At 35.9% G+C, this 12,455-nt stretch overlaps 1 protein-coding gene across 14 annotated transcripts in view; it reads left to right on the top strand.

The window, feature by feature from the left end:
• The window catches only part of PHTF2 (putative homeodomain transcription factor 2), a 159,506-nt gene that overhangs the window by 142,849 nt on the left and 4,202 nt on the right, over window positions 1-12,455 (top strand). For all 14 annotated transcript variants that reach the window (XM_074035677.1, XM_074035673.1, XM_045388652.2 and 11 more), the window contains 3 exons: window positions 2,013-2,099; window positions 8,759-8,914; window positions 10,692-10,787. In XM_074035677.1, coding sequence (XP_073891778.1) covers window positions 2,013-2,099; window positions 8,759-8,914; window positions 10,692-10,787 — 339 coding nt within the window. The remainder of the gene's footprint in view (window positions 1-2,012; window positions 2,100-8,758; window positions 8,915-10,691; window positions 10,788-12,455) is intronic.

The following is a 12,455-nucleotide window of genomic DNA, read 5'->3' as shown; positions in this document are numbered from 1 at the left end:
GAAGAGGGAAACATCTAAATTGGTTTTAGGAAAACGCTTTTTTTCCTGAGGATTGCTTATTGCATTAAGTAACAGTAGAATGTCATTATATATGGAGTAATCATGCAAGTTCAATGATATTTATTCACAGCACTGTCTATATCTTGGTAAAGTTGACCTAAAGACCAATTATCCTCTGACATACCTAGATGTTTAATGCTTTATATTTTGAAATAATAATGAAAGAAGTAAAAAAAAAAGTTTGCCCTATTTATCTACTCTTATATTTAAAAAATTAATTGTTCTGTTTATTAATTTAACTTATTAAATTTAGTCCACTTAGTGTCACTGATGCAAATTGGCATGGATATTTTTTTTCCTATGACATATCTGTTGTATGGAGGGATGAATCTGATCTTTGTTGCTTGAATTCATCCAAAATTTCCCCCATTATCAACCCTAAGCAGGTGTTACATTCTTTTGTACATTGATTATTTTATTCAGTAAACACTTATTTATGTTAACCGTGTGCCATTCACTGTTGATGAGATGAAAGCCCCTACCGTCATACCTAAGCTTATACTTCAGTGAGGGAAACATGAAAGCCCAGACCTAGGAATTATCCTTGTTTAATCTCTAGTATCCAATTTATCACCAATTCCTATCTTTTCTGCTCCCAAAATATATCTTGAATCCATTTGCTTCTCTTTGTTCCATTTCTACCACCCTCATTGAAACCATCAATCATCTTTTGCCTTGTGCTACTACAGTTACCTCTTACCTGGCATTCCAGCATTCACATTTCTTCCTTTCATTCCTTTCTTCAGTCTGCCACCAGTGATCTTTTAAAAATGTATATTTGGCCCTATATTCTTAAAACTTCTTGGAGGTTCTCCATTGCTCTTAAGATAAAGCACAAAATCGGCCGGGCGCGGTGGCTCAAGCCTGTAATCCCAGCACTTTGGGAGGCCGAGACGGGCGGATCACGAGGTCAGGAGATCGAGACCATCCTGGCTAATATGGTGAAACCCCGTCTCTACTAAAAAATACAAAAAAAAAAAACTAGCCGGGCGAGGTGGTGGGCGCCTGTAGTCCCAGCTACTCGGGAGGCTGAGGCAGGAGAATGGCGTAAACCCGGGAGGCGGAGCTTGCAGTGAGCTGAGATCCGGCCACTGCACTCCAGCCTGGGCGACAAAGCGAGACTCCGTCTCAAAAAAAAAAAAAAAATAAAAATAAAAAAAAAAAAAAAATAAGATAAAGCACAAAATCTTAACAAGGTTTATAATGCCCTTTATGATCTAAGTTCTCCCTTATTCACCTGTCTTTTGTTTCATTTTGAAACACTCTCCTTCCTAGTCCACTACATTCCAGCCATGTCAGACTGCTTCGGTTCTTTACGTGAGCTGTGATCTGTCCTGCTTTATGTTCTTGCATATGCTCTTCCTTCTACCTAGAACACTGCTGTGTGCCGTCATGCCCCTGCCCCTCCCCCTTAATCTGGAGATCTTCCCAGGCCCACACTCCTAACTCTCAAATCTAAATGAAGTCTCCCTGCCAAGTATCTCGAAGCATCCTATGTCTTTCCCTTTTAGCACTCATCACAATTTATCACATATATCTGTGATTATGAGCTTGATGTCTCACTCCCCTCCTAGTTCCTGTGAAGGTAGAGGGACCATGTGTTGTTCTCTGTTGTATTTCTAGCACCCAGCACAGTATCTAGTTCTAAGCAGATGCTTAAGAAATATTTATTGAATAAATGACTTATGTTTGACAAAATGAAGTATTTGAAAGTTATACCAATAATTTTATGCTATATAGATATAGATACCCTTTTAACTCTGTTGCAAATCCTCAGGAAATCATAACACTTTATCATTAAAATTTGCCTAACAAATTAGGTATATTCAACATTGTGGGCTATGATCAACTCATGGTGATGAGTCGACACCTTTATTGAAACCATGGAAATTATCTGCTAATTAGTAAATATATTTTAAAATGTTTCCTTTTCTCCCACCCACACCCTGCAGCGTCGAGGTCCTCAGCGTTCAGTTGATGTAATAGTTTCATCTGCTTTCTTATTGACTATCTCAGTTGTCTTTATCTGTTGTGCCCAGGTGAGTTAACTCGCTCCATGTAGAAATTAACCAGATATATAAATATTAACTTTCAGATTAATAAATAAATAATAATATAAGTAAGCCTAGTTAGAAAAGTAAGTTTTGAAGTTATCTTTTTGCAGTTTATTTTTTTGGTAGAATAAACAAGTGTATCTTATCTCTGTGCCATGAACAGTGAACATATATGCTCAAATGTCTGTTGAAAGAACACAGATTGCCGGGCGCGGTGGCTCAAGCCTGTATTCCCAGCACTTTGGGAGGCCGAGACGGGCGGATCACGAGGTCGGGAGATCGAGACCATCCTGGCTAACACGGTGAAACCCCGTCTCTACTAAAAAAATACAAAAAACTAGCCGGGCGAGGTGGTGGGCGCCTGTAGTCCCAGCTACTCAGGAGGCTGAGGCAGGAGAATGGCGTGAACCCGGGAGGCGGAGCTTGCAGTGAGCTGAGATCCGGCCACTGCACTCCAGCCTGGGCGACAGAGCGAGACTCCGTCTCAAAAAAAAAAAAAAAGAAAGAACACAGATTAATTTTTGCCTAGAATCCTTCTCATTATCTTTACTTCCCAGAAGAAACATATGAGTTATGAAATTGTCCCAGGAATGTCCGATTTATTCATGTTTACTACTCTTTTATTTCTTATATCTGAATAGTTACTGTTACTTACTGCTGCATACTCTGAAAAAGAATTTTTAGTGACCCAGATTACTTAGGGAGTACAAAAGTATCTCAGGATATGCACTGCTATAATGCAGGGGAACATGTCCTCAGGGTCTCCTGAGGGTTGTGTCATGGGCCATGTAATATTAAAAAACAAGTTTAAAAGTATTAAAATTTTAAAAACAAAAATAATAAAACATATGCAAACTTCCATTCCAAGTAGTATGATGTACTAGCTTATCTGAAAATTCTTCTACTTTAAAACATCAAACAGGCTGGGCACAGTGGTTCACACCTGTAATCCCAGCACTTTGGGAGGCCAAGGAGTGCGGATCACCTGAGGTCAGGAGTTTGAGACTAGCCCGACCAACATGGTGAAACCTCATCTCTGTTAAAAATACAAAAGTTAGCCAGGCATGGTGGTAGGCGCCTGTAATCCCAGCTATTCAGGAGGCTGAGGCATGAGAATCGCTTGAACACGGAAGGTGGAGATTGCATCACTGCACTCCAGCCTGGGGGATAGAGCGAGACTCTGTCTCCAAAAACAAACAAAAAAAACATCAAACAATGCTGGGGGAAACCCTCAGCTTTTGAATGTACATATTGTGTATATATGTCTAAGTTCATAAGATAATAAAGGGCCAAAAATGAAGACAAAATTGAAAACCAGAGCATTTAAGAATAAGCATTAATGCTATGGCAGCGTGAGAATAAGAGAATGAGGTACACTGCCAGTCTTAGTATTGTATCCCAGAGACTTGAAATTTTATGCCCACGTAGGACAGGAGATGAGGCCTTGACCTGTAATACCTCCCTACTCACACCATGAAGTCAAACCCTCCAAGATCTACAACCTCCGTGAAAACTTGGATAAGAAAAACAGTCTGCTCACCGGCACTAGAAGACAAGAAGGAAGCTTATCTGACTCTGGATGACAAGGATGGGGGAAAAGTCTCTTCTAAGAATATATAACTCTGCCCTTACTACAGGTTTAGGGTTCAAATTGACATTATACATCTTGTCCTGTAACCCTCATGTCAAGAAGTTAATATAAAAAGTGGTCCTAGGCCCCTGGATACCTGACAGAAGCAAAACCAAGGCTGTTTGGGGGCATGCGACTTCAGCCTAGACCTCATGGGATCCACAGATAAAGCTCCTTCTGATATCAAAACATAGGAAGAAACAGTGTAACATGAAGGAGTCAACAGATAAACCAATAGCAGGATTAGGTCTCCAGCTATTTCAGTTTGATCAGGTGGAAACTAAATTTGTTTATAGTGATGAAAGACATAGATAACACTGTGAAAAGAGAACAGATAAGTTTGAAAAAGAACTTCAGAGAAATGAAAAATACAGTTAATGACTTTTTTGTTTTTTGCTTTTCACTGCGGGAACAAAGTCATTGACTTTTAAAACACAATGAACAGAATAAATAGCAAATTAAAGACAGCTAAAGACATAGTGAACTGGGAAATGAAAGAAATGACTAAGATACAGGACAGAGATAAAGAGACAGAAAATGTCAAGTGGATATTGAGACTTCGTGGGAGATCCAACATATGTCTAATAAGAATTACAGGAGGAGGCTGGGTGTGGTGGCCCACACCTGTAATCCTAGCATTTTGGGAGGCCAAGGCAGGCAGAACACTTGAGGTCAGGAGTTCGCGACCAGTCTGGCCAGTATGATGAAACCTCTCTCTACTGAAAATACGAAATTAATCGGGCATTGTGGCTCACGCCTGTAATCCCAGCACTGGGGAAGCTGAGGCAGGAGAATCACTTGAACTGGGGAGGCAGAAGTTGCAGTGAGCCGAGGTTGCGCCACTGTACTTCAGCCTGGGCAACAGAGCGAGACTGTCTCAAAAAAAATAAAGAAATAAAAAAGAATTCCAGGAAGAAAGAATGCTGAAAAACAACATTTGGAGAGAGAATGGCTAAGAATTTTTCTGAGTTGATGACTTTTTTTTCAGGCACAAGGATGTTTATAAAACTTTCCCATGTATTAGGCAATAAAGTAAAAACTAATCCAAATGTCTGATACTATACAGATCACAATATCTAGCTGTCATATAGTCAAAGTAGAAAAGAGTGATAGCAACAAAAAAAAATCTTATGTATTTGGAGATTTTAAAACATACAAATAATACATTCTTTGAAAGAAAAAGCACACTATTAAACTGTAAACAATTTAATACTGGCACAATTGAGAATTTTTTAAAGATACTAGTATGAAGTGCTTTATATCATTAAAGTTGAAGGCATAAGTGGACAATTTTATAGAAATACATAATCTATTAAAATGGACTCAAAAAGTAATTGAAAACCTGAAGAGATTTGTAGCTGTAAGTAGTTTAAAATTTTAGTAGTTTAAAATATGCCACCAACAAAAATCCCGTATGGTTTTACTGATGAATTTTGTCAAATATTTAAATAGATAATCCTAAACTTACACAAAAGATCTAGTCAATAGACAAAGGGGATATTCTTCAGCTCCTTTTATGAGGCTAGTATAACCTTGATGCCAGTACCATAGAGCTAGTATGAAAGTGGGAAACTGAGCTGGTTTCATTTATTAGATAAAAAATTCTTCAACAGAATACTAAGAAGATGAAGCCAGAATGTGAATTACAATAAATAGGCCATGACTAGTATGAAAATGGGAAACTGAGCTGGTTTCATTTATTAGACACAAAATTCTTCAACAAAATACTAAGAAGATGAAGCCAGAATGTGAATTACAATAAATAGGCCATGACTAAGATTGTCCCTGGAATGCAGATTTCAACTTTAGAAAATCCATTAATGCAGTTCAAGCTGATTAAAGGCAGAAAATAGGCAATCATATCAATAGATGCAGAAAACAATTTGTAAATTTTCAGTGGACATTCATGATACAAGGACTAGGAAGTATTGTCCTTAATCCGATAAAGTATATCTTTTAAAATTTGGAGTAAGCATTATACATAATGATATCACCTTAAGAGTTATTTACTTTAAAATTGGGAATAAGACAAAGTTACTTGCTTTACCACTTCTAGTCAGCATTTGATGGAGGATATTAATCAGCAAAGATGGGGGAAAAAAGTGGTCTAAAGTTTGGGGAAAAAAATCGTAGACTATATGATTGCTTATATAGAATATCCAAGTGACTTTACAGACACATTATTTAAAATATATTTGTTATATCAAGATTAACAAAAATAGATGCAACAGCATTTTAAAAATTAATTTTGTTTCTATAAACCAGAGATCAGAAAACTTCCTCTGTAAAGGGCCAGATAAATATTTTAGACTTTTGCCTGACACCTGCAATCTCTGAAATATATTCTTTTTCTTCTAATTCCTCTTTCTCTTCTTCCTTTGAAATAATATAAAAATTACTTTTAGCTCTGGGGCCAGACAGAGGCCTAAAGCTAGATTTGGTCAATGGACCATAATTTGTTGACATCTGCTATATACAGAAATAGATAATTGAAAACTATAAATACTGGCCAGGCACAGTGACTCATGGTTATAATCTTAGCACTTTGGAAGGCCAAAGTGGATGGATCCCTTGAGCCCAGGAGTTCAAAACCAGCCTGGGCAACATAGTAAGACCTGGTCTCTTAAAAAAAAAAAAAAAAAAAAAAAAATTAGCCAGATGTGGTGACACATGCCTGTGATCCCAGCTACTTGGGAAGCTGGGGCGAGAAGATCACCTGAGCCTGGGAGGTCAAGGCTGCAGTGAGCCATGATTGTGCCACTGTACTCCAGCCTGGAGTAACAGTGAGACCCTGTCTTTAAAAACAACAGCAAAACACATATGTCATTTCCAATAGCAACAACAACAACAACAAAAATTCACAAGAATAATTCTAACAAAAGATACGTAGGACCTTATGGAGAAATAGGATAAAACTTTATTGAAAATTATAAAAGAAGGTACACGATGAGGCTGAGCACGGTGACTCATGCCTATAATCCCAGCACTTTGGGAGGCCTAGGTGGGCGGATCACCTGAGATCAGGAGTTCAAGACCAGCCTGGCCACCATGGCAAAACCCCACCTCTACTGAAAAAAATAGCCAGACGCGGTGGCGCATGCCTGTAATCCCAGCTACTTGGGAAGCTGAGGAGGCAGGAGAATCACTTGAACTTGGGAGGCGGAGGTTGCAGTGAGCCAAGATCACGCCACTGCACTCCATCCTGGGCAACAGAGTGACACTCAGTCTCAAAAAAAATTTTAAAAAGAAGGTATACAATGTTAGTCACAATGTTAATAGTTGGGAAGGTTCAATTTCATATTGATTCTCCTGGGGGAATTGTTGGAATCCCATGTAATTAAACAGAATGCTTTATTTTAAAAATAAGTAACTCATCAAGCTCCCTAAAACTCATCTGGAAGCACAGAAAGACAAAAGTAGTCCAGATAATTTTGAAGAACAAGTTGCTGTACCAGAAATACGAAGACTTATTTTATTTTTTCTTTTTGTTTTTCTTTTTTTAATTTCTCTTAGAACCTTCAGATGAGAGACTTATTTTAAAATTACAGAAAGACTATGATTTTTGCCCAGGTATAGAAAGACCAGTGGGATGAAATAGAGTTGTACATAGCCATATACATGTAGAAACCTAATATATGATCAGATGGCATTGTATATCAATGCAGGAAGGCTTTACATAATGGAAATATGAAGTACAAATGGAGCAAAATGACTTCATGCCATACATAAAAATAAATTCTAGGTGGATTAAAGATCTAAATGTGAAAAACAAAATTTTTAATATGATCACAAATAAAAATTAAAATTTCGTGTCTTGCAAAGACACCATAAACAACAAACCAGAGTCTGGGAAAGACAGTGGCAAAATGACTTAAATAGCATTGTTAGTCACATTATAGACATAACTTCTACAAATCAATAGGAAAAACAGACAACATACTAGAAAAAATGTAGATGTAGAATATAAAAAGGTAACTCACAGAGGAGGAAATTCAGTTATCAATAAGCATATGAAACATACTCATCCTCCATAAAATCAGGAAGAGTAAAAATAAGGCAATGAGAGAACACTTCACACCCATTAGATTGGCAGATATTAGGAAGTTAGATAATAACAAGTATGAATGAAAATGATGGCAAAGGGAACTCTGATACACTGCTGAGAGTATAAATTGGGGCAACTATTTCAGAGACAAACTTACAATATCTAATAAAGTTGAAGATGTAATATCCAAGAACCCAGTGATTTGACTCCCAGATAACTTCTAGAGAAAGTTGCATGTGCATACAAGGAAACACATACAAGAATGTGTATTGCAGCATTGCTTGTAATAATGGAAATTGGCAACAAAATATTAATGATAGGGTTGACCAATAAGTTGTGGCTGATTGTTTTACTGGCCAATAAATCGTGGCTGATTTTTTTACTTTAACATAGGAGTTAGAATGAACAAATTTAGAGCTAAGTCTGTCATCCTGAATCAGCCTTGAAAACAAAATTCAGTGGAATAAAAAGTAAATTAAAGAATGATGTGGATAATGTGGTAACATATAAATTTTTTTTCTTTATTTTTCCCAACTCCCAAGTGCTTGGAAAATAAATTTTAAAATATACAAAAAATAATATAGTTTAAGGATGTATATATAGCTAAACAATAAAAACAATTATGGAAAAGATAAACATAAAATTCATTACTTCTGGGGTGGGAAGGGGAAGAAAAATGAGAATCAAGGAAAAGTTTAAGGTGATTTCAACTGAATCTAATATTTTTTAATCGGAAAGAGATGTTGCAAAATATTAAGATTTGACAAAACTGGGTAGAGGCCCCATGGATATTAATTACATTATACTCTATATTTTTGATGTGCTTAAAATATTTCATAATTAATGTAGACTGTTTCTAAAATGTAATACTAAATTTATGAACAATCTATGAATTAAATGTTTATTTCTTTTAAAAAGAAATTGTTTGAATCACATTGCTGCTTTATGTTACCTTTTTCATACTTTTAGCTACTTCATGTACACGAGATCTTCCTTGATTGTCACTACAATTGGGAACTGGTAATCTGGTGCATCTCATTAACACTTTTTCTGCTAAGATTTGTTACCCTTGGATCAGAAACAAGTAAAAAATATAGCAATACCTCAATATTACTTACTGAACAGGTGAGTGTGCATGCTGATTATGCTATAAATTAATGTCTATAAGTTAAAATGTTTTCATTTCCTTTACGTTTTTCAAGAATGTGTTTTATTTAATTAAGGTCATTTGTGCTATAAAGCAAAACGTAAAATTTAATAGGACACAAGCCTTTCTTCAGTGTTCCTGCCTTGATTCATATTTCAAATCCAATCTCCTTTTTTAATGTCCCATTTTTATTTGACAAGAAGGAAGTACCACTTAATAAATTAATGTATTTTAAACTATGAATGGGACATGTTTGCTTTGCAGTGTAGCAGAGCCACATTTGAGTAAGTATCATTTTTACTCAGTAGAAAGAATAAAGCATAATTGGTTAATTTTATTTTGTATGAATTTGTTAAATATTTTCCTCTTTCCATTTTATAGGAATTTTGTAAAGAAACTTATTCCCATGAATATTTTAGTTAGGGATAGTTTGATTTTAAAGAATCAATAAACCTGTCAAATGAGCTCAAACGAAAGAGTAATCACAAAGATAAAGATCCCTAAGAAAGTATACTTGAGCCTGCCAGGCGCGGTGACACACCTGTAATCCTAGCACTTTGGGAGGCTAAGGCAGGCAGATTACCTGAGGTCAGGAGTTCAAGACCAGCCTGGCCAACAAGGTGAAACCCCAAGGTGAAAAAATACAAAAATTAGCCAGGTATGGTGGTGCGTGCCTGTAATCCCAGCTACTTGTTAGGCTAAGGCAGGAGAATCGTTTGAACCCCAGAGGTTGCAGTGAGCTGAGATTGTACCACTGCACTCCAGCCTGGGCAACAGAGTGAGACTCCAACTCAAAAAAAATAGTATACTTGAGCCTTATGGAATTGGACAAAATCAACCACTTCCTCCAACTCACTCTGAGGCTAACGGTTTCTCATTTCTGCCCTTCTCTTCACCTTTCTTCCAGTGGCCTTTCTGTAGACTTGCTACCCTATAATTTTGGTTTACACATGGTTTTGGTTTGGTTTAGCATGAGTTCTGGCTTAGACTTTTACTGACTTTTCAGTTTATGTTCCTACAATATCTGATAGATACATCATGTTAGTCTTACCTAGTCAGTATATTGACTAGCTTTGGTTTGGGTGTACATTCCAGCCTAATCAGCGATGGCTGCCAGATTGTGGGTGAAGGTGAGATCTAATGGGATAAGCACAGTTGCCTAGCCTTGCTTCTTCCACTGGCTTGGGGTTAGAGCATTTTTCAAAGAAAGGAACTGTGGACACCCCAGAATTGTCTATTATAGAGTAGATAATACAAATACACAAATATTTTTTAGTGACTTTCAAATAAATCATAAAACAGCAAGGCATTGTGACTGTCTATAATCCCAACACTTTGGGAGGCTGAGATGGGAGGATCACTTGAATCCAGGAGTTCAAGACCAGCCTAGGCAACATAGCAAGACCCCATCTCTAGTAAAAAAGAAAGAAAGAAATAATAAACCATTGATTTAGTTTATTATAATTATTATTTATTTTTTAGGTTGATTTGGCTGTGATACTAAAGTGTCTCACCTTTTAAATAATGCTATCCAGTCTTTTTTATTTTGGCTTTTGATTACATTTGAAAAGTGTTTGAGTAACAGTTATTATTTTCCTATTATAAAATAAGTATAGGAAATTTGGAATGTATAGTATAAAGAGTATTAAAACCACCTATAATCTCGATAACCAGATACTGGAATGAATATCTTTCAAGTCCTTTAAAAATGTGTATTTATTATAATTTTAAGCATTTCTATTCTTTTTATAAAAGATAAACCTCTACTTGAAAATGGAGAAAAAACCTAACAAAAAGGAGGAACTGACACTAGTGAATAATGTTTTAAAACTGGCTACTAAACTGCTAAAGGTAAGAATAGAATTGAAAATGGTTATAATGTCAAATATGCTGTTCTGACATAATTTTTGTTTTTTGTTTATAGATACTACTTTATATTTGAGTTTCATGATTATCCAAGTTGTTTCCAAGTTATACTTGTGCACATACATACAATTTATATTTTACTTCTCATTGCAAAAGTGCTCAAACTAATCCAAATAAGTTCTTTGGAAATTGTATATTAATACTTAATATTATGTTTAGAGTATTGTACAGGTTGGCATCTTTGGAAATGTATGCCTCCTAGACCTTAAAATAGATTTCAGAAAAGAAAATTTGTTGTTAACTTGGGAAGGTTTTTACTTTGTGTTTCTCAGAGCAGTCTTCTGGTTGGCCTGAGTTAGCTTAAAAAGTAATAATACCTAATTTTCATAATAAATGTATGTCATAAACATTTAATTTTTGGTAACAAAAGAATACAATTTTGATGTATTTTATCTCATAATAATTCTTTGGGGGTAATTTAATAAAACATTTTTTGTCACTGCTTACAATATTCATTATGTTTTTAGTTCTTAAAAGGAAAAAAGTTTTTAAAATTTCAGCTTCTATAACCAATTGAATATAATTGTTACAGTTATTTATATATTTTCAGAGAATGGTATGAAATTAGTTGTGTTTCAAAGTTACAGTTAATTCTTCAGTCAACTAAACGGTGTGCATTGGGTATAGACTCTGCACCACATAGTATTGAAGGTTCAGAAGAAGTGGGTGGGGGGATAATAAAAAGCAATTACAGATGGCTTTCGTTTTCAAATCCCTTTAATTATCTTGAGGAAGATGGTGACATTTAAATAATGAAGAAGATAATAGAGGCAAATTCCATTTTTGACCAAAATGCTCAATGGGAAAAAATATCTTGAATTAATAGTTTTATGTTTGCTTGACACATGTATATTGTATCTTCAGAGTGTAGCCACTGTGTAGTTGTATGTTTGCTTGACACATGTATATTGTATCTTCAGAGTGTAGCCGCTGTATAGTTGTATGTTTGCTTGACACATGTATATTGGGTATCTTCAGAGTGTAGCCACTGTGTAGTCGTATGTTTGCTTGACACATGTATATTGGGTATCTTCAGAGTGTAGCCACTGTGTAGTCGTATGTTTGCTTGACACATGTATATTGGGCATCTTCAGAGTGTAGGCACTGTGTAGTCGTATGTTTGCTTGACACATGTATATTGGGTATCTTCAGAGTGTAGGCACTGTGTAGTCGTATGTTTGCTTGACACATGTATATTGGGTATCTTCAGAGTGTAGGCACTGTGTAGGAAGGGGCTACAAAGGTGAGACTTAATGAGCAGCCACAATCTCAGAGCAAAGTATAAAAATGACTAGAATAACAAAGCATAATAGTATGATTCTTTTTGATCATACATAGCCTCTAGTCAAACTACATAGATTTCTAGTCAGAAATCTGGGACTTACCATAGATCATACCTTCTTTCTCTCTTCTCTTTACAGCCAAGAAATTCTCAAGTCCACTGATTCAGTCTTTTTAATATCTTCCAATTCATCCCTTCTCTATTAGTACTGCCCTATGTGAGATCCTTGTCTCTCACTTAAGCTTTTGATACACTGAACTCATTATAGATATTCTTGCTTCTGGTCTCATTGCTCCCTAGTCTTTCTTCTA

This window comes from Macaca fascicularis, chromosome 3 (genome assembly GCF_037993035.2).
Source record: "Macaca fascicularis isolate 582-1 chromosome 3, T2T-MFA8v1.1".
Taxonomy (NCBI): domain Eukaryota; kingdom Metazoa; phylum Chordata; class Mammalia; order Primates; family Cercopithecidae; genus Macaca; species Macaca fascicularis.
The sequence above is the reverse complement of the archived record's forward strand: the minus strand, read 5'-3'. Positions and strand labels throughout refer to the sequence as shown.